The 24,413-nt window shown below is 31.5% G+C and overlaps 1 protein-coding gene and 1 pseudogene across 1 annotated transcript; one reads left to right on the forward strand and one right to left on the reverse strand.

Annotated features, from left to right (window-relative positions):
* Positions 1 to 718: 718 nt before the first annotated feature.
* On the reverse strand, positions 719 to 4,930 carry LOC141587945 (cytochrome P450 83B1-like). Its single transcript, XM_074409408.1, has 3 exons — positions 4,362 to 4,930; positions 1,572 to 1,884; positions 719 to 1,333 (listed from the first exon to the last, which is right to left on the reverse strand). The coding sequence occupies exons 1-3, from the start codon at positions 4,928 to 4,930 to the stop codon at positions 719 to 721; spliced, it is 1,497 nt and encodes a 498-aa protein (XP_074265509.1).
* A 13,623-nt stretch (positions 4,931 to 18,553) lies between these two features.
* LOC141587946 (protein FAR1-RELATED SEQUENCE 11-like) lies at positions 18,554 to 21,380 on the forward strand (annotated as a pseudogene).
* Positions 21,381 to 24,413: the final 3,033 nt, after the last annotated feature.

Consider the following 24,413-nt stretch of genomic DNA (forward strand, 5'->3'; position numbering starts at 1 on the left):
TTCAGTTCAGTTCAGTTCAGACAATTTCAGTCCAAAAGAATAGGGCTAAAGTCCTTAATAATTTGTCTATTGTATCGCTGCAAATGTAGGCAAGGCCCGGTCCCGTGAACATGTTCATAAATCGGTCCAGAAAACCACGGTCTAGAAGTGGATAAACCCCAAATTTTTAGTGCTCAAGGAATTGCTTTTGCAGTCGGTGTATTTCTTTTTAGTGATCATCACATAGTCGCATCGCATAGACACGTAGTCGCATCGTATGACAAACACTTATAAGCTTCCAGGTAAAGGAATACAGATACAACCGTCACAACCCTAACACGGTTTAGGAAACTAGATATTTACTAGGGCACAATTACCATATTACACGGCTACCATATATTACCATATTACACACAATAATAATATATTTCCGTAACACTTCCCAACAGAAAAAACAAATCGATTAAGAGAATACTCTTGTCACAAATTACACATTTAACATTTTCACAAATTCTTATTTAAAATGGAAACATCGGTTTTAAACCAGAAATGGGTTAAATAGATAGATCAACAAATATAGAATGCTTAGAGAATGATAAACTCTCATCCCATATAATTATATGGAAGAACATTTAACTCGTCTTACCCTTAAGACGGGATTCTTAAGTGGAATTTTATTGCTTCCAAGTATGGAAATATATTTTTGCATAGTTAAACTAATGTTTTCTAAACATGAAGTTTAATGTTGTGGAAATGTTTTTGGCATAAGACAAAGTGGATTCATCTTACGCATAGTAATACCGAGGAGCGTATCCGTATCAACATCTTCTTTATTCACACCAACTGGCAGTTCCCAATCAAAAGAGTAGAGCAAATTAGCCAGTGTTACTTCAACCAGAAGAGTACCAAGATGCAACCCGGGGCACATTCTTCGTCCTGCTCCAAACGGAATAAGCTCAAAATCTTGGCCTTTGAAATCAATTTTACTTCCTAAAAACCTCTCGGGCATAAAACTTTCTGGGTCTTTCCAAGATGCCGAGTCTCTTCCAATAGCCCAAGCATTCACAAATACTAGTGTATTTGGAAGAATGTCATACCCGTCTACACTGGTCTTTTGGATTGCTTGGTGTGCAATGAGCAATGGAGCCGCTGGATGTAGTCTAAATGTTTCTTTGACGACTGCCTTGAAGTACACTAGGTCATTAAGATCATCCTCACTTATGTGACCTGTTTTTGTTATGGCATTTCTAAGCTCGTCTTGTACTTGTTTCATGGCACTCGGATGTTTAATAAGTTCAGTCATTGCCCAAATTATCATGGTTGAACCTGTATCCGTTCCTGCGACAAATATATCCTATAGAAAAAATTATCAAAAGCATACGACGACCTTCAATCATGATAGTTGCTTTAAATCATTGAACTAATTTGTGCTATGTCAATTATTTGTTTACCTGTAATAAAAATACTCTTCACACAGAATAAAAAAGGTAAACAAATAAACGGTTCAAAGGGAGTAATATACTATAATACTCGCTTACCATACTAAAACACATTTTCATAATTTTCGTAATAGAAATGGAGAGTGTAGTTACCATCACAATGGCTTTGACATGGTTCAAAGTAAAATCAAAGGTAAACGAACGTTCTTTCCGAAGTTGCAATAAAACGTCGATGAGGTCCTCCCGGTTATTATCACGGTCATGTGGGCGAAGATGTTCGTCAATAATCTTCTCATAAAATGCATCCAAGTCTAGAAATAGCTTCTCAAGCCTAGCAGACTTCCCCGTAAGCTTGTCAAGCCAGCCGAGGGAAGGGAAATAGTCGGAATATGCGAAGTCCACGAATACCTCTTCACTTTCATCTAAAAGCCTGCGGAAATTGCTCCCGTCTTCGTCCTCATCATAGCTGTGATTCGAACAAACACAAAACACAATTAGGCCTTGTTCTTTTGGACTGAAATTGTCTGAACTGAACTGAACCGAACTGAACTTAATGGAGCTGAACTGAACTGAACTGAACTTAATGGAGCTGAACTGAACTGAACTAAACTGAACTCATCTGAAATAATAATAAAAAGATAATAATAATAATAAATATTATAATAAAAATAATACCAATAATAATAATAAATATTATTATAATATTATTAATTAATAATAATAATAATATATTAATATAATCTAATAAGATATATAAAAAATAAAATATTAATATAATAATAAATATAGTAATAATAATAATAATATATTAGTAATATAAATGATAACATTATTAATAATAATATAATATATTAATAATAATAACTAATAAATAAATAGTAAGAGTAATAATAATAGGTCTAATATAATAACTTATTAACATAATAATATTAAATAAAATAATAATATTAATAAATATGTGATTAATAATAATGAGTATATTAATAAAATAATAAATATTAAATAATAACTTATTAATATAATAATATTAAATATAACATTAATAAATATGTTATGAATAATATTAATAATAATAAATATATTAAAAAATAATAAATATAATAATAATAATAATAATAATGATAATAAATGTATTAAATATAAATATAATAATATAAACAATACGAATTAATTATTAATAAATATAATAGTAATATAATAAATATAAAAATAATATTATAATAATAATAATAACAATAGTAAATACATTAATATAAAAATAATAATAATAATGATATCAATAAGAATAATAATAGTAATGTTGAAATAAACTGAACTGAACTGAACTAAACTAAACTAAACTGAATTGAGCTGAACAGAACTGAACTGAACTGAACTGAATGGAGCTGAACTGAACTGAACTGAACTTATTAGAACTGAAATTAAGTTCTTGCCTTAGTAGATACACTTTTCACAATTTAATTAATACCTCGAGCTAGAGAGCTAGTCTTACTTAAGACTAAAAATTACTCCGTATTTAAAATCGTTTTAAACTTATATGATGATGGTGTTCTTAGTCATTTTTATATCGTCTATATGAACTACATTTAGGAGTAGAACTCCCTCCGTCCTTGTTAAAAGTTATCTTTTTCTATTTTAGGGTGTATTAGATAATAGTTATCTAAAAAATTTTCATTTTTGGTAGTTTCATCTCCCATAAAATGGGTTGTGCATTTTATGTGGTCTGAAATCACCATTTTGTTTTATTTGGACTTTGTGTCAAAAATAATATAGATAATTATTGAGCATGACATCGGGAGTAAGAGGTGGCAATCGGGTCACTCGGGTCGGCTACGAATCGGTCAACGGGTTCAGGTCGGTTCAGTTCATGTCAGGTCATCAACGGATGACAAGTCGGGTTAGGTCATTATCGGTTTAGGTGATCAGCATATATTTTATATTATGTATTTAGGTTTAGATGGTAATTTTATGTTTATACAAAATTAGTTGTATTAATTGTAGTTTTAAGTGAAAATAATTAAGATGAATTTCAATTTGATCTTATTCAAATCATTATTAAGCTAGTTCATTATTATCGGGTTATCTATCGGATTGAGAATATATCGGGTCACGGGTCGGGTCGATTCAGGTCAGATTCGGGTTGGAAAAAATAAGGATGTTATCAATTATCGGGTCGGGTCATGTCGGTTTCGGTTCACCCAATTTTCGGGTTGTACCGGGTCAGGTTGGATTCCTCGGGTCGGGTCAACTTTTGCTAGCTCTAGGGAGTACTATGGAAAGAGTTTTTAATTAAATTTAAGACGGCCTCAAATAAGAAATCAATAAAAAAGAAAAAGAGAGTGATTAAAATAACACAAAATCTCATTGAAGACGAGCACTATTCATCACAAGTTGAAGACGGATAGTGCCCCTCTCACAATATGCAAGTGGCGCTATCCAGGAGTGCTCCGTGAAAGAGGCACTACCATCTTCAGTTTGTAACGGATAGAGTCCATTACAAACAATACGCTTTGAATAAAATAATACTACCTCTATATTTCTATTTTCTTTTCACTTCTCAAATTACCCCCATATAATTTGAGAAGTGGGAAAAAAATGTGGAGGAAATACACAATACGGAAATAGTTATGTTAAATTTAAGACCGTCACAAATAAGATTTTACTAAAACTTATGAGAGACGATCTTTCAATAAGTTATTGAGAGAACAGTTTTCTGTACCTTTTATTTGCATTTTGTGACACTTTTGTTGTTGATCGTGACGTAGTAATTACGTACATATTTATATAAACAATGTACCAATTTTATCTTTAATCATGATTTGTACCTATTTTATTATCTTTAATACCACTTTTTCTTAAAATTGTAAAATAGTTTCTCAATAAACTTATTACTCATAAGATTTTAGTATGAACTACTAAATGGTTAATTAGTTTAGTTCGTACCTCCTACCAAATGCAATCTTGCATATGTTTTTGCATGCAAGATCACTCATCAAACTGCTCAGATTAACCATGCATGAATCGGAAGAAAGCTTGGATATCTTTTCCATCATCCTTGAGATTTCTTGTTGAAGCATGGGAGTAAGAGATCTTACTCTCTTAGAGTTAAAAAGATGAACAACACATATTTTCTTTACTTCTCTAAAATACTCATTATATTGACTAAAAGATATATCTAACCCATTATAGCTTAATTTTTGCATCCCGACCATAGATGGTCTAGCACAAAAATTGAGGTCTTGTGTTTTCAAAACCTCCTTGGCTAGGTTAGCTGATTGAACCACAACCATCTGTGCACAACCCACTCGTAACGACACGATTGGACCGTATGTCTTGGCTAACTTAGCTAAGTACAGGTGAGGTTTTGAAAAGTCATATTGGTGTAAATTCCCTATGAAGGGTAACCCTTTTGGGCCAGGAGGAGGATGAAATGGCTTCTTTTTTTTATACTTTAAAAATGTAAGAAATAGAGTAGAGAGGACAAGTATGAAGACTAATAAGATGATTGCCATTACTTATGATTTACTATAAGTTCATATTTTGCACGTTATATATATAGAGAGACCTGTGAACTTTATTGCCTTAATAAGGCTATTTGACAAAAAAAAATTAGTGTTTTGGCCTTTTGGGGTTTGCTAACATTATTGGGATTAATGGGTCTACGTTACTAATTTTTATTTCAATAGGTCTTGTGACGGGTTAAGTATCACTCAGTGGATAAGATAAAAAGCAAAATGCATAGGGAATCACAAATGACTTATCTTTATCCGATAATATGAAATTTATTTAACCCGTCATAAGCTTGTGACGTATATCAACCGTCACAAATGAGAATTTGTATTTTTATTTTATTTTCCGATTTTAAGCGAAGCTGCTATTTCAATTATTAGCGGCTTCACCCATTTTCACAGGAAAAGAGAGAGAGAGAGAGAGAGAGAGAGAGAGAGAGAGTAGTACCTTTGTCCCTCTACAAGTAATAGGCAAATTATAATCCTACTCCCAGGAGTAGGGAGTAAGATACAACCATGGTAGTTATGGCAAAAAAAAAAATTAAAAAAAAAAGAACAAAAAATAAACTACCCACCCCATCTCTCACGGTACCTTTTTTTTTTCTTTTCTAAATTACTCAATTTATCAAATTTAAAATCCTATTGAATTTATTAAATTCGTAGTTTTCTTTCATCTATTTGTATTCGAGTTTTATCAAATTTACCGTTCATAATCATCAAGTTAGACCGATATTCGCTAAACTCAAAGTGAATATAACAGTGTCATAAAATGAATATCACATTACATAACACACGTTCAGCAAATTACACTATCATATTCATTTAACTCAACGTGAATATAATTGTATCATAAGGTGAATATCACACTAAATACTACATATTCATCAAATTATATTATCATATTCACTAAAATCAAAATGAATATAATAGTGACTTATGATGAATATCACACTTGATAGAACATATTCATCAAATTAAATTATCATATTCACTAAATTCTGAGTGAATATGATAGTGTCATATGATGAATATAACACTCGAACTCACAAATTTAATCATAAATAATGAGAGATAAAACATAAAAACTCAATTTAATTTACAAATTTATACAACTTTTAGGGTTTAATGTAATTTCAACGTAAACCCATAAATTAGAATTTAATTAATCAAAACACGAAGTAATTTTAACACATACCTGATAAGTTAGAATTTAATTAATCAAAACTCGAATCAAGATTACAAAACCACTGTGTTGGATGGAAAATTAAATTTTATGGACGATTTTTTTGATAGAAACGGAAGACGTAGTTTGAAACAGGAGAAAGAAAGAGTTTATGGAAGTGATAACTGTTAAGTAGTGGGGGACTTTTGTTATTTTTTTTTTATTATTTTTTTAATATTGGGAGTAGGAAGTACCATACACCTGGGTGTATGGTATAAGAATTGCAGTATTACAACCAGTCTTTTGCACATTCGAGGTAAGTAAAAGATCGAGGGTAAAGTCACTACTTCAAGCCGAGGCTTAGGCTCTATTTGGTAAAATCCTCTATTTATTAAATGAATAGGCGAAACTCCAACTTTTCCCGCCTAAAAATATTTCCTAAAATAGTGCTTGGTATTTTTAGCATATACTATATGTATGGACATGATAAGTTATAAATGGATATAATCTTTTGTATTTAAATATTTATAACATTTAATATTTCACATTCTACACAAATTTATCTCCGATATTTTTAGGATACGTAATATTTTTTTAAAGAACTTCTTGATAAAAATTTATTGACTTTTTATGATAAGAAGTTACGGCTAAAAAATATGGTATTAGTAAATATTTGTTAAAATTCATTGATTTTTTATGATAAAAATTATGTTATATTAGTAAATATTTGTAAATTAGCATCATTAATTTCTCGGTAAAAAACCAAAACAAAAAATTCAAAAAAAATACTCGTTTTATCACTTCTTACAATTTAAATTTTTATTTATTTCTGTAATCAAAATACATTAAGGAGAAATATGAAAATAAGTGAATTGTCAATTTAAATTCTATAAATAATACACTAAAAACTAAAACTCTATAAATACCGTGCATATATTGCACGAGGTCTATATTATTAACTCTATAAATATCGCGCATTCATCGCGCATTCATTGCGCGAGATCTAAACTAATTAACTAAAACTTGAAAAGGTAGCTGAAAACTGAAAAGCTAACTAAAACCTGAAAAGGTAACTGATAAGGTAGCTGAAAATTAGGAATTGATAAGGTAGCTGATTATATAAAAAAGTGTTTGACAAATTAACTGAAATGGTAACTGATTTTCATGAAATGACGTAAAAGGATATGATAATTATTTAATAGTATAAATTTAATGGGTAAAAATGAAAAAAAAAAATCAAATTAGGTACCTGAAATCTCAAATGCTACTCTAGGTAGCATTTCATTTTAGGTAGCTTATTTGGTTAAATAAGTTACTTGTCAAACGCTTATAAAAAAATAAGGCACCTGAAATTTTGGTCAAATAAGCTACTTTGAATAAATCAGGTACCTGAAATATCTTGCCAAACATAAAGTAAGCTAAAGCAGAGGCATCGCTTTTTTTTTGCCATAAAAATTGGTAAAGCCGCTATTTTCGTTAAAATCGGGAAAAAAAACAAAAAAATGTTCACGTACACCCATTAACCCCAATTATTTTGAAACAAACCCCTACAAAAATTTGGAGACTAATAGGAATCAATCAATACTATATATTAAATCCAGAAACCAAGGAGACTAAAAGAAAGAAGATGCTTGGTAATTTTCCAAAATATTTATAGAAAACTAGAAGATGATCAATTTTCTTAAAATAAAATAATTAATTAGTATAAACATGTACACTTATGCTATTAATTATTATCATCATAAAATTATATATTAAATTTAAAATCTATGCAATTTTATTAAACTTTATAATTCATTAGATATTTAGATGTATAGAGATGTTAATTATTTAACATACAAAAATATAATATAAGTAGGTTATAAATAATTCAAGGTAGATTCCATAATATATAATCTTGCATAATTGTTTCGATTTGATTTAATGCATATATGTAATATATTTATATAAATATAGAATCCTCTTAAAATTGCATGCTTAAATAGTAAAAGTAATTTATTAAGTAAAGAAAAGAATTGTAGTAACATTGGATATAGTTATATGATATTAATCACTCATTTGAATAGTAAAAGTAACAATATTATCAGCGATATTAGTGAAAGTGGTAGAAACAACTGGAGTAGTGAAATAATCAATATTAATGCGGCAATAGTGAAAGTAACAATAACTACGGCGGGAGTAATGAAATTATCAATATTAATGCGACAGTAGTGACAATAACAATAATTACGGCGGGAGTAGTGAAAGTAACAATGATTACGGGCAAAGAGTGAAATGTTATTACTATTGTTTCATTAATAAGAGTAAAATATTAATAGGGGGAGTAGTGAATTTGTCTAAAAAATTATTTCATCGTAATTTTAGGATATGTCATAAAAAAATATATTAATGATAAATTTATGGGTTATGCAACTTTAAATAATTTTATTTAATAAAAAAAAAAAGTAATGGTAAGTAGAGGTAGCACGGGCGAAGCCGGGCACCAATACTAGTAATCATAATAGTTGAGCCACAATCATCACCTTAAGAATTTGGTTGAGATGTTCATCTATCTTCGTATCAGAGTCGGCATGATCATAGGTCACGAGTTCGAATCCTGGCAACCTCACTAACTTTTCAATAACTCACGAAATGGAATTTCAGCACACGGTACGGGGGAGCCTATGCACTAACCACTCTTCAAGCCCAATGGACATTTGAGTGATTGGAGCGTAATAGAAATAATTATAATAGTTGGGTCTCAGTCATCACCTTAAAATTTTAGTTGAGATGATTCGTCTATCAAAGACCACTCTCCTAAATTATACTCAATCGGTGCCAAATAAAATATCCCTACAAAAATTAAGTGAATAGAGACCAAGACGAAAAGAATCGTTGTAGTAACACAAGTTACGAAATTTGGAATTATTATCATATTTAAAATTGTTCACTTAGAAAATACATAGTATTTTTATTTTTCTATTCTTTTGGGTGTAAAAAAGTCATCTAAACATAATGCTGACGGGGTTGAATTAGTGCACTCATGACTACTAGTTAGGCCTTGTTCATTGGACTTAAAGTTACCTCCATTCACTCTCATTAAATTCAGTTTAGATCTATAAATTTAGATTCTATGTTCAGTTCAAAAGTTCAGATCTTATAAGTTCAGTTAAAAAAAAATTAGTTCAATTTATACTCGTTTTCCTATAAGTTGAATTTAGAAAAATTTAGTTCAGAAAATTACACATCTCATAGATTTAATTCAGAAAAAAAATTTAAATTTAAGTTCAAAAGAACGTGGCCTAAACTATATTATTTGCAATAGGTCTTGGTATAGACGGGTGGGGCGTATAAACGGTAAAGACCTCTAATAAAATGGGTAGGGGGGACAAGGTGGGGCACCACCCATGTGCTTCCCACTTTATGACAAATGGGTATTTTGTGAGGGAAAATGGTATCCGTCTATACATATAGACGGATAGTGTCCGTCTATAATGAGAATTTGTGTATTATTTGATACAGAGTATTAGCTAAGAGTATATTTTATAATGATAAAGGTCGATCTGACGGAGAAGATTGAGTCCTACAAATATACTCCTATATAATATAGGCAAGGTCGTTCGGTACCGCTACACTGGATAGAGATAGGCCAGCTTAACAAGGTTAGTAAAGACTTTGTCAAATGGATCAAGTTGTCGATAAACCGGCCAAACCCTCATGATAATTTTTTTATCATCAATGTAATATGTAATATATTTATAGAGATGAACCTAAAAATAAAATGTTGGAGTAGCAAATTTTTTTTCAAATTTTCTTATATTTATGTTGAAGTCCATGTTAAAAAAAATTTAGGGTAGAAAAAATCGATAATTTTAATCATTTTTGAGAATTGGGGTAAAGAATACTATACTTTACTATTAATTAACTCCCCCTACTTATGCCATGTTTGTTAAAACTGACTGAAAATGCCCTATTCTTTAGGACTGAAGTATGAAACTGTTTGAACTGAACTAAACTAAATTAAACTGAACTTAATGAAGATGAGCTGAACTGAACTGAATTGAAGTAAGAGTTAGGATTGAAGAGATAAAGCATCACTTCTTGTTCTTGTATAATGCCAAGTGCGAACGATCCTCGCAACATTTCTGTATCCCAATTTGTCTTTTCTTGTGATTTCTAGCTTTCATTATTATAGCTATTATGTCACGTTTTTTCCGCTTTTTAAAGTTTCAATCGAAATAATCGAATGGAGCCGAATCAATCAATTGAGTAATCAATCAATAGAGCCGAATAATCAATCAATGGAGCCGAGCCGAATCGAATCGAATCAATGGAATCGAATCAATCAATCAATAGAGTAAATCGAACTAAGCGATTGAGCAATTGAATCAAAATAATAATAATAATAATAATAATAATAATAATAATAATAATAATAATAATAATAATAATAATAATAATAACAATAATGATAATAATAATTTGAATGATTAACTAGGTAGCCACCATGAACCACGGTTCACCATCAATCTAATTAGGTGAAATAATGGAGCACCGATTTGCTAGATTGATGTTCAAAGTCTATCCGTTTATCATCCTAATTTGACTGATTAGGTAGCTATCACAAAGCACCAGCCATCTTAATTTAATTAATTACATAAATAAAAATTGACAGACCTTAATTTCATCTTTAACAAATAAATAAAATTTGGTTGATTAATTAAAACTCAACAAATAATATTAATAATTGATAACAAGTAAATTAATTTATTATTTGATAAATTAGAATCCATCTTGTAAGTTTTAAGTCATTTGAGCAATTAAATTAAGTTTTAGGGAAAAATATTGATTTAAGAGTTCACTTGGTTCAGTTTTAGGTGAAAATGGTACAAAATAGAATGTTATGGAAAAGTGTATGTGAAAGAGTAAAGTTCATATATGAAAAAATAATTAGGTATTAAGAATAGTAAATTAAAATTAACAATGTTATTAATAATATTATTAATTAATATTCATATTCATAATAAAAATAAAAATACTAATAGTATTAATTATATTAATATGAATATTGTTAATTTTAATAACCATAATATTCATAATAATAACAATAATGAGGATTATTAATTAATAATAATTTAATGATGATGATGATGATAATATATATATATATATATATATATATATATATATATATATATATATATATATATATATATATATATATATATATATATATATATATATATATGTAATACTAATAAAAATTATTAAGTTTAAGATTCGCAAAATTGAAATTGGTCAATTTAGTGAAACTCAATCAAGTGAGCTGAAATAATCGAATGGAGCCGAGCCGAGCCGAATCGAATCGAATAGAGTTGAACTCAATCGAATCAATAGAACTGAAATAACTAAATCGAATCGAATAGAGTTGAGTTTAATCGAAATGAGCTGAAAATAAGCCAGAAAGAACATGGCCTTAATTACTACTCATTTTAAAGGGTGTTGTCGATGATCTCTGATACTCCCTCCATACCAATTCAAAGGTAACATTGACTTTTTCACACTTATCGAGACACGTTTTGCAACGTGAATATCTTTAGTTACACATTATTAAAAATTATAAAAAATTGATATTCGTGTAACATTCATGACGATAAATCAAACAAGATCTCACATGACTATATTTTGTCTTATAGATTAAGAATAATATCGAAGATTTCTTACGACCATGAATAATGCCATTTTGGTCAATGTGTTACCTTTGGATTGGTATGAAAGGAGTACCATGTAAAGGTTAAATATTTGAATAAATAATAACTTTAGAAGTACAACTACTCCCTCCCATTCAAAATAAACCTCCCTATTTCCTTTTCCGTCTATTCACAATAACCTCCCTATTTCCTTTTTTGGTAAGTGTTTGTGTGGTCCAAATTAAATTGTATGGTGGGGTAGTGTATTTGTGTGGTTCAAATTTAATTATATGGTGGGGTAGTGTGTTTCCTTAATATTTGTGCCAAAATGAAATGGGAGGTTTATTGTGAATGGGAGGGAGTATTTATATGTATTTGTACAGTGTGAATGCAATGATTTGTTATACTACTAGTAATTAAGGGTAGCCATAAATACACGGCTATAATGGTACTAGGACACTGAACTTGACAATTGTACCCTTAATATTCTTTGTTGCGGGCCTTGCGGCTTAAATCTGACTATCTGAGCATAGTAGGGCCCACTTATCTTGTCCATGTACAAAGAAAATCCGTGTACCAGTAGATTCACCCCGTGAATTTATGACAACCCATTAATTAATTAAGCCATTAAGGAATAAATACAACAGCAAAATAATATAATTGTATAATCTTATTTAATAATGAAGGCTTGGTATGATTGACGATTTTGTTGGAGTGATTGTAGAGATCTTGTCTTTTGATGGAATCTTTGTGATTTGTAAAATCATTGGTGATCATATTGTTAATAGACACATTACGTTAAATCGTCGATAATATTTAATGAACTTCCAATCTTACTTAAGATTTCTGGTTGAAGCAGGAGAGTAAGAGATCTTACTTCTAGAATTTAAAAGATGAACAACACATTTTTTCTTTACTTCTCGAAAATATTTATTATATTGACTAAAAGGTATATCTAACCCATTATAGCTTAACTTTTGCATCCCGGCCATAGATGGTCTAGCACAAAAATTGAGGTCTTGTGTTTTCAAAACCTCCTCGGCTAGTTTAGTTGATTGAACCATCTGTTTACAACCTGCTCGTAAGAACACAATCAGATCGTATGTCTCGGCTAAGTAGATCTGAGGCGCTGAGAACTCATATTGGTGTAAATTCCCTATCAAGGGTAACTCTTTTGGGCTAGAAGGAGGATGAAATTGGCAAATATTGGAAAAATCAAGGTATATTTAATCCGTCAATCTATCTATCTATCTATATTAATAAAGGAAGCTTTTTTCAAGCGATTACAAAGAGTCCAACTTTTATAAACTACCTATTTTTTTAAAAAAAAAAAAAACGTTAATTTGTCAAGCGGATAAGAATTGTATTTTAACCCAGTCATGTTTCTAATACAAATCCTTATTGAAATCAAAAACAGTACCTCCGTATCAATTCAATGAGATTATCCTATGTCATATGAGTTGTGTTTTCTACTATTAAATATTCTAAAAGATAAGATTAAAAAATTAATTACTATTATTTTCATCATGGAATTTGTATTGGAGTTAAACTACTATAATTTTTATATAAGAGAAATTTCATGCGTTTGATTTCATATTCTCCATCCTTCATCTTTGATAGATTAACAACTTTTGATATTAGTTTTATTTGCTTATTATGATTATGATTGTGATGCATACATACATACGACTATATGCACGTTTTTATTTGTAAATGATTGTAAGCTTAGTTATGTAATTTGTTATCCTCTTTTTTTTATTTGAAGTTCTAATTAATGGTTTTCATAATATTTTTAGGGGCAAGAGAACGCACCTTACCAAATCATTTGTAACTATAGGATCATAAATTTATAAAGGTTATTCTAAGTCCTTCCTGTGTTTATATCACAATAATTTATTTGGAATATTTTTTTTTTACATTTAATGATCAGAGTATTTATATCACAATAATTTAATTGGATTTTTTTTTTTGTGTTTTTACAGGTTTTATTGATCGGAGCGACAAATAGTTTGTAGAATCATCGGATCGACAAATGGTTTGTATATGGAGTATTGTTCAAAGAAATCATGTATCCGTCGATGCATGGGGGCAAGTAGCTGCATGAAGGCAAGTAGATATTGTAATTACATGGACATTATACTATTTTAGCAATACAAGTAATATGGGCTAATATTGAAAGTTTACCCGTAAACGAGGTCGGAGTATACATTGATATATTTTCCAATAGGAACACCAAATAGTTGAGTTTTAATGGGACTCGACAAAAAAAACCAAGATAAGATTTTTAAGGTCAACTGGGCAAGAGAAATTAGTTAGGATGGAAACACAACCGCGTTTTGCGGTATATAAGCGGTCTCTTATAGTCTTACCTACTTCCTCATACAAATTTGTATATCTTTTACTTTTCTTCTACCTAATGCAGGGAGAAGCAAAGGTTCTTATTTGAGATTGACAGGCGATCGTCGTTGTGCTTATTTCATCGCACTAACAAATCAAATGAATACGGAGTGCAATGCAACAACGTTAATGTTCGCTCAATACAAAATTTAAGATATATGGCTCACACAACACAATACTTATGTTAAGGCATTTGTTATGTTCTGTGTGGTGGGGGTGAAAGAAAGACTACATCTTATCGACTAAAATCTTAGTATCTTCCTTAATTTTATGTTAAATGACTCATACTCCTACTTCAGACCGTAAAGTTTAAGGAAGTGTGTTGTCTATTATCAATATCCAACTTAGTTACGTGGTTAACTGAGTAGATTCATAAAGAATTACGCAGTTTGTTTTAATGTAGCAACGAGTGAATTATTTACTAGCACATATGACATGTTTCATAGAATCCTTACACCATCTGGTTTAGACCCAAAATATTCACTCTTTTCGTTTAAAACATGATTTTAGTCGGAGAAATTAATGAGATATTATTTTAATTTTAATTATGAAATGTTATATTCTATGATCGGTCTTACAGAGAGATTAAATGATATATATAAAGCAGGAATTTTCCGAACGATATTAGAGAGTCCAACTTTTTTAGAAATCCTATAATTTAAAGAAGAAAAATTTAACAAATTATCCTAACAAGAGTAGATTTCTAAATAAAATTACCCCGTCATTTAAAAAACATTGTGATTTAATTGAATAATATTTCATTCATTCCACTTTTGGTGTCCTACTTTCTCTTTTGGGAAAGTTTAATTTATGAAATAAATGTAAAACTACTACTCTGTCCCTTTATTTGGGAAGAAGCAGTACAATGTCATTTTGATGGAGTGACTTATAGTTTGTGGGGGGTAATAGTGGTAGTCCATCATTTTAGCATACGAAATTTAGAACATAATAATTAATTTGGAATAAATTTTACAAAAAAGAGTACAATAAAAGTGGAATTGAGGAAGTAGCAAGAAAGACATGCTGAATTGATAATGAAACAACTCATGCGATTGCACAGAAAGAGGACCAACCTGAATGGAAAAGTTCATCTTTCTAACCACTGCCCTAAATGATCACAAATAACCTAAACAATACCCACCAATAGAGAAGTATGGCAAAAGGAGATGACTACAACGATCTTGTGCCATGGAAAATTAGGAGGGCCTTAATCAATTCGATTGACAGGTGTCTAAGGGCGGGTTTCAAGAGTGTTGGTAAGAGACCATAAAGAGTAATGAAAATGAGTAATAAAGCCACTGCGGGTCAAATGGGTCTAACACTAAGTTACCATTTACCAAAGCCACCAAATGAATAAGGAGAAAATATGAAAGTAAATTAAGACGAGTTGGAGTGATTGAGGTTTTGAAAGAGTCTAAGATGTAAGTCAAATGAAAGAAATAGAAGGTAAACAGGAGCTCATAAGAACCCTACACATTGTGAACCGAGGTAAAGTCTCACATTATGTGGATGGTGCTCTTAAAGTGATGGTAACACATGCCTCAAAAGATTAAATAGGCAAACCCTCGGAGGAGAGGGTAACATTAAGTAGGAGTACAACCCACCAACAAAGTCACAAGAAAAGAGAAATATGGTGTTGGTACGAGTAGACCATAACCATTTAAGGTTGCCAAAAAAATAAGCGTAAGGTGAGTAGACCTGGAAAATGGGTTATGTTCGAGTTGTTCGAGTTTGGCAGGATTCGGGCTGGACTAGGTCGAGTCGGGTCATTTTGCGTTCAAGTTATTTTTGGGTATGTTGTTTTCAAGTTAATTATTTTGGAGAGAATGGTCAACTTGCGATAATAAACATTCGGGTCGGGTTAAATAGGGCGAGCCAATTTAGGTTTTAGTCATATTTGGGTCCTAAATTCGGGTTCAGGTCGAGTTTTTTTTTGACCGGGTTATTCGGGTCAGTTTAGTTTTGCTAGGTCTAATAGTGAAGGTAAGAGCACTCTTTAAAATAAGAGAAGCCTAATGGGAAACTTTTGAAGGAGCGCAAGTTAAACTCATTGTCATAAACGTTCTAAGAGCCATTGACTATAATGGGTGACATCAAACACGTGTTTAAGGTGGGGAGGAGAGGTCCAAAAAGAAAGGATCTAAGAAGTCCAAGCAAGGGTGTACAGTGTACATCAAAGCTAGTTGGGTTTGGAGTGGACATTGAGAACACTTGCTGTATATGTGCCCAAGCTGAAGAAACTATTGAACACCTCTTCTGTGAGTGTGTTTACAGCAGAAGAATTGTTAGGGAGGTGAACAAACTGACTAGATGGGACTACCCCCGAGAGTGGGGTCTTTGAATCGGTGTACGCAGAGAACTGTCTTTGCGAAAGGAATTGAGAATGCTATGATCTTTGAGTTTGTCAGATCGATATGACACCAAAGAAACAAATGCAGGAATGAGAAAATTCTGATGTGCCCTGAACATGTGGCCAAGAAGGTTACAGAGGAGATTCGAGCTCGGGTTCGAGGCAGGGAAAGGGTGCAAATAACTATAAATGATTTGGAATGGCTTAAAAGAATGAGTTTAGTTGAGTGATAGTTTGATTGGTTGTTTTAGCATTTAAATACCTATGTATATTTGATATTTTGATATATATTATACTCACTTTTCACCAAAAAAAAAAAGGGTGTACAGTGTACCACATATATTTTAGTCATTATCAGACTTTAGTTACAAAGATGCAAAGAGAGAAGACATGTACTGTGTTAATATTGTCTGTAAAACATGCAATGTTAAATTAATTAAAACACAAATGAATTGTCATTTTTTGTTTTGTTTTATCAATAAAACCCCTCAAAACTAATATCTAAAGGGAAAAAAATGTGTTATCAAAATGTTAATTAGTTTACCTTATAAAATCTTATATTCAATCAATAATGATCGTTAATCAAATTATAAAGCAATAAAATTTTCCACACTCTCCTTTACACATAAAAAAGACTAAAACGTCCATACACATTATACATTTAGCCAATTATTTAGAATTTGTGCAACGCACGGGCAATACTAGACACTAAAGTATTTATTCAGCTATACTTTGAAAAGTACTAATACCAAATATATCAATAAGTTGCACAATATTAGGTACCAGTTAATTAATCCTATGATCAATTTTTTTTTAATAAAATTAGTCCAGGCCTAATCAAATTTAGGAGTAGTACCTATTAACTATCCTAATCTCTAAGAAATAAAACATTTATTTAGTTATTCTTTTAGATATAAACATATATCTGTATACTAGACCTGAAACTTTAATGACTCATATCTCCACACATGCGCACGAGGATAGTGATGACTTCCTCGGATACAAAAATCTCTTTCATGCTTAAGCGGAGACAATATCAATTGTGGTCCTGCTACGCCATGATCATAATTAAGAGTCAGGGGCACTCACTTAGGTTTATCTGCCGAAACCAGATTTTAGTCATGACTAATTTTATGTAACAATATAATGTCAAGAACAATATCACCGCCAAATTAAAATTCTACATTGATAATAGGGAACAACTTTACCCGTGCCACAATTGATTAAAAGTTTTGTTGTTCCAATTTTCAACATAATTGAACCTTTTTTTTTAATCAATTTAACTAACTTCTACATACTACCAAACTATGGCCATGTAAACCAATGTTTACGTACAATCTGTTGTTCAAAAAATTATTAAGATGTTCAACATGCATATCGTTCAAAATGATCCTAATGGGAGTCTCGTGCATCGCACGGGCTTTCTAACTAGTGTATATATAAAAGAGGTTTTTTTTCAAGGCACGAGAGAATCTCCAAGTTTTTTGAAATACTTCAAATAAAAATAAAAATTATTACTCCCTCCATTTCTTTATATATGACGTTTTGCATTTACGAGGTAAGTCTTTGATTTTAATACTTACAAAAATATATTTGTTCAAAAAATATAAAAATGGTACCATTAAATTCCTTTCGAAAAACTCTTTCATACAAGTGAGAAAGTCATATATGAAAAAAAACAGAGAGAGTATAAAGATAAATCTGTACATATTGTATTATCCATTGACTAAAATTAACAATTCCAAAAACCTATAATACATCAAACTCTACAATCCTATTCTATATAGGGTGTATATGTATATTAGTATCGGATTTTCTAACGCGTGCCCTATTAATAGTTGATTACGCATAGGTTAAGTATTATCCTTAGTTAAGATTCTCTCATTTACCTTAATTATCTTTTCTTTTTCTCTCTCCCAAATATTCTTTTATCTCCCTAATATTTCTCCTCCCACTGTTTAATTTTTTTCTACAGAAGTTTGTCATCAATAAAATTTATACCAATTTTATGCTCCATAAATCAAATTTTTATCTACCCCAAATCGACAATGGGCAATCTAATCGGTTCCGATGTAACAGACTCTTCTTCTGCAAGGTATGTGGTTTTTCTTTACATATTGTGTCCAATATAAATTGTTGTATCTTTCTTAGTCGAGTTCTTTCAGACCTCTAAAAGATGGTTGCAAATTCATAGAAACCCGTGTCTAATATCATAGACTTCGGTTTATACTATACATCAAAACATGTATTGTGCCCTAATAATTTGTACGTATTGTTAGGTATTGTGCCGTAATAATTTGTACGCCAAACTACTGTCTAATATCTTTCTTAATCAATTTCTTTATGTTTTGTGCCCTAATAATTTGTACGTCAAAACATGTATTGATATTGTGTTATACTGTTATTGTATTGAGATTTGCTAATTTATTTCAAGTATATAGGATGTATGCTGTTGAGTGATGGTTTGACATCGTTTCTTACCACTTTGTTCATTTATTTAACAAATGATTGATACTTTAATTGTACTATAAAAACTTCTATTTGCAGGTCAAATGTAATTCGTTTTTTTTACTTGAACAATGAACCAGAAGACGAAACACGCCAGTTTAGAAATAATGAAGTCGTTAAACTAAATGAAAATGAGGAGAATATTGATAGAAACTCTTTTGAACCCTTTGTTGGTCAATGTTGTCTAAGTGAAGAGGAGGCTTATTTGTTTTACGAGAATTTTGCTAAAGATAATGGGTTTTCAATTCGTAGAGGTCAGTTTTAAATTAAGAATGGAAAAATGGTTAGGCGAGATTTTTTTAGTCATCGAGAAGGATTTCCAAGAGTGAAAATGGTGGAGCCAACTAAGGAGCATCGAAACAGACCATCAACAAGGTGTTGTTGTAACGCTGTTATGCGTATAACTCTTAAAAAATCTTGTGACATTTTTCTTGAAGAGTGGCATGTTACCTAATTTAATTCGCATCATAACCATCAACTTTTGTCAGCTACTCAACTGCGATTTCTTCCTTCTTATCTCTCTATATCTAAAGACGATGAGCAACAACTTATGTTGTATAAAAATGTTGGTCTTTCAGTCAGGCAAATAATATGAGTGACGGAGCTCCAGAAAAATGTGAAGTATGGCGATTTACCATTTTTTAAGAAAGATGTTCATAATTTTTTTAGTAGAAAGCGACAAGAGAATTTGGCCAATGACGCTATGGATCTTCTTAAAATTTGTAAGAGCGTCAAAACTGAGAATCCTAACTTTCCATTTGATTTTACTATTGACAATGAGAATAGGCTGGAGAATATATTTTGGTCGCCTACTCACTGCTTTGATTTGTATCAAGAGTACGGAGACTCTACTGGGTTTGATACAACTTATAGGGTGAATTTATATGACATGATTTTTGGCATTTTTATTGGCATTGATAATCATGGGAGAACTATATTATTTTTTTATTTTTTGAAGGATGGAGAACTATATTATTTGGTTGTGCACTTCTCCGGAGAGAAATAAGAGCTACTTTTTGTTGGTTGATGAAGGTACACATATTCTATAGATATCAACTTTTTTTATATTGTAAAGTTATATTGTTGTATATACTTTCTACGTATTTTTTGCTTGTTGTTAGACTTTTGTTACACTGATGAAGAAGCCGCCAATGACCCTAATTACTGACCAGGATCCATGGATGTCAGAAGCAGTCTCCATAGAAATGCCATTTACAAAACACGCTTATTGCATATGGCATATTACATCTAAGTTTTCTTCTTGGTTTACAGCTCTTCTTAGAAATCAATATTCGCATTGGTGTTCTGATTTTTATAGGTTGTATAAGTTGGACAATATTGATGATTTTGAACAAGAATGGCCTCTTATGGTATCAAAGTTTAATTTACAAGAAAATAAACATGTTCGTGGTTTATACGAGATCAGGCGAAATTGGGTGCCGGCTTACCTTCGTGATTATTTTTTTGGTGGTATGACCACAACGGGAAGATGTGAGAGTGTCATTCAACAGTTTTGTGAAACGATTTACATCTTCACGATCGTGTTTGACTCAGCTTATTAGTCAGGTAAATATTTGAAGTCTGTTATTATTCTAGAATTTTAAGAGTGTTTTCTTTTTATCCATGTTGATACATTTCTAATTTATTTCTTATCAATTAGCACACGTACAGATTGATCTAGCAGTTGAGGATATTGGGCAAACTCAACTACACCATACCAAGTTGGATACATATAGAGGATCTTGTTTGCGTACTTCATCTTCGTTGGAAGAGCAAGTGTATAAAGTTTTCACATCATTTTCTTTCAAAAAATTTCAAGAAGAGTTTGAAAGGGCTAATCAATATACGGTATGTTTGGATCACACTCATGTTTTCATTGTTCGACATTATAAGGAGCTACGTGCACAGAAGCATAATGTCGTTTGGAATTGCGACAATATTAGTTGTAGCTGTAAGCTTTTTGAGTTTTGGGGTATTCTTTGCCGACATGTATTATCTGTGTTCATACATAAAGACCGTTTTGACATACCGGTTAGATATTTACCCTTACGATGGTGTCGTGATGAGTTCCATACTAGGGTCATCGTTCCACCACTCAATCAAACAATTTCAAATAGTGAAGTATTGAGCTCTGAAATCATTAATTTGGGTGAGGATAATCACATTCATAATCCTCCGGTTTCAAAAACTAAAGGTCGTCCGAAATTCAGGCGAGAAATAGGTGAAAAAGAAGCTGCACAAAGGCAAAGTAGAAATTGTTCTTTTTGTAAAAAGCCCGGACATAAATGTACAACTCGTCCAGAAAAGGAAAACATTCATGTAAATACGGTCCCGGTTGATGCTAAGAAGAGGAAAAAAGACTCCTAAACAAGAGAAGGCTTAAATCCAATTTTTTGTTTAAAGGTGTAGAATAAATTTAGAGACTTCATTGTATGTTTTGAAATTTTATTTTTTGTATCTTGCAATTTTATTTGAGATTTTTAAAATTGTTCTAATTGATTATGACATTCACCGATTAAGTTCAATATATTCTATTACTGTTTTTCTACTGTCAATATATTCCAATTAATTGTATTTGTGGTTGATTAAGAACAATTATGCACTAGGTAGATTTTTTTTTTTTTTTTTTTAAAAAAAAAGTCAAACTTAATGGCACATAACAACAACCAACGTGAGGAAGCAATATTGGGGAGAGAGAGGAGAAATATTAGGGAGATAAAAAATATTTGGGAGAGAGAAAAATAAAAGATAATTAAGGTAAATGAAAGAATGTAACTAAGAATAATGCTTAACCTATGCCTAATCAACTATTAATGTGTGCCCTTAGGGCACGCGTTAGAAAAACCGTGTTAGTATGTGTTAGTGTGTGTGTGTGTGTGTGTGTGTGTGTGTGTGTGTGTGTGTGTGTGTGTGTGTGTGTGTGTGTGTGTGTGTGTGTGTGTGTGTATGTGTGTATATATAGCGTCGTCAAGTTCATGACTCTTCATGTCTCATATTTGTAGACACCTCGTTTCTGCACCTCCCACCAAACACCCAGTGATGATTGGGCCGCATGTTTAGCATATGTCGCAATTTTATGACGTTTCGTAAATCGGTTAATAAAAGACAACTCATATACTTATGTCTACCCCTTGGTCGTCATCTAGGTGTCATTACGGTCGTTTTGGCACTAATTAGAGTACATTTGGAGTCCGGGTTAAAAAACGTTTCCATTTTCTAAAACCGTCAATCCCGAGTCAAAAAGCAATGTGCTTGTCTACCTAAGATTGGGATGTCATAAAATGTTGGGAGTATATCTCATTTTGAGTCTCATATCACTTCTTTAAGTTAAACTTAAGTTCACATTGCAAAATGTGCATTTCATTTAGCTAAAATGACAACCCGATCTTTAGGCCCATTTTACGAGGTGATAACGACTTTTTTAGGTCTGGCCTATATCACAGAAAGTTCTAGATATTTCTCTAAGCTTTCAAACGCCACAAAAATCACCTTAATCCGAGTCTATGAGAGAAAGTTATGCCTAAAATACGACAGGCTGTTAAACGCGTTTTCTTGCGCATAAGAACACTACCCGAGAAAGGACGCACCAAATGATGCGCCCCTTCTGGGGAGCGCAGCTCTTACTGCGCCTTTTCTCAAGGCTTTCTTTTTGTCCAAGTTTCCGAGTTTCAACCTAAGTCGGTTGTTTCCGGATCTTTCCTTCCATATCCCTTTCCTAAGCCCTACCCCTCGTGATTAGTATAAATAAAGGCTTTTGCCTCACATATTTTTCACGCGAGTGTCCGCCCTTCTCTTCTCCCTTTGCATTCTAAGACCGCGCTCTTGCTTTTTGACGCCTACGTGCTTGATCTGTTCAACCCCGTAAGCTCAGATCATTCTGAGTGTCAGTCACGTTTGCATGACCGACCATTTTGACCACTACACTTTAATCAATTCAATCAATTTGTTCTAAATCCTCTTTGATAAGTGCATTTTCTATATATTTTAACCCTTTATATTAGTTTGATTTTACATATCATTTAGCACTTATCAAAGTGTTTTTAAGCTAATATTGTGTTTCTAGTGCAATTGTGTGTTCAAGTGTGTTTTGTAGGAAAATGAGCTAAATGAGCTAAAGTACTATAAAATGTGCTAACACTAGAAGCAAGGCTAAGTATGAGAGCAAGATTGGACTAAGTGTTGGAATTGCATGGATTTTACATGAAGAAAGTGTTGGATCAAAATGAAAATGCAAGCAAAGTCAATGTGCAAGTCAAAGCCCAAGAATTCAAGTCCAAAATATGGTGGAAAATTTGGATGCTAAAGAAGACCCTAGGATGCCAAAATACTTAAGATGCCCTCCTTAATGCTCTTAATCACACCATTAAACAAGGCATTAATCGTCAACATAGGATACCAATTGCAATTAAGGACGGAATTAAGAAAAAATATGATGGACACTACGACCCCGATCGGGGTTGCCAAATCCGATCGGGTTGGCTCCTCCTTGGTGCATGCGTTACTCCTATTGTTTTCCTATAAATAGGAGCCTATGCTCGACCATTTGATTCACCTCTTACACATTCTTATATATATTTTTATTCCAAAATTCTCTCTAAATATTAGTAGTTTAGTTTAGTTTAGTTTAGTTTAGTTTAGCTTATAGTAGTTTGTTACAACATTTATATTATCAAGTTCAAGATTTATTCCAAGTTATTTCCAAGTTATTTCCATTTGCAATTGTTCTTCTATTTCCATTCAAGGTAATTCTATCTTTATTTTAATCATGTTATTTATCATTTCATTTAACATTAGTTTAGTTTATATTTTCACAATGTTAGAATAATTTACCCTTGTCAAGGGGATGAAGGAAACCATGTATAAAAAGTATTTGTAACATGATTAATTAGGACATTGTAGAATCACTAATAGTTTCTATAATATACTTGTGCTTTAATTATTAATCTTTGGTTAGTGGCCATAATCTTAGATTAAGTGTGTTAATTCGTTTCTTAAGCCGAGAGGTACGATAAATGAATTAGACTAAGTATGTTTTAGTAGACGACCTAGCCATATCGAAAGATCGTTAGACCCGTTCTATGGTTGGGACACTAATGGCGAGAGGTGGGTGTCTAATGACCTAAACAATTAGTTACCACTACCTTATCCGAGTTTAACATAAATCATTTATAAATTTGCATGTGTGACCCGATTTCCCTACACAATCTTTTAATTATATTGTTTTCACATCTTTTATATTTTGTTTCACCTATAGTTTTTATATCAATTATCCAATCAATCTATAACCATATCTACTAAGATAAAATTCATCTCATAACAACTAAATAATAACCACCGAGCTCTCTGTGGAATTCGACCCCTTAATACTACATTCATTTGTTGTACCAAAGGGTATTTTTG

This window comes from Silene latifolia, chromosome 6 (assembly GCF_048544455.1).
Source record: "Silene latifolia isolate original U9 population chromosome 6, ASM4854445v1, whole genome shotgun sequence".
Lineage (NCBI taxonomy): Eukaryota > Viridiplantae > Streptophyta > Magnoliopsida > Caryophyllales > Caryophyllaceae > Silene > Silene latifolia.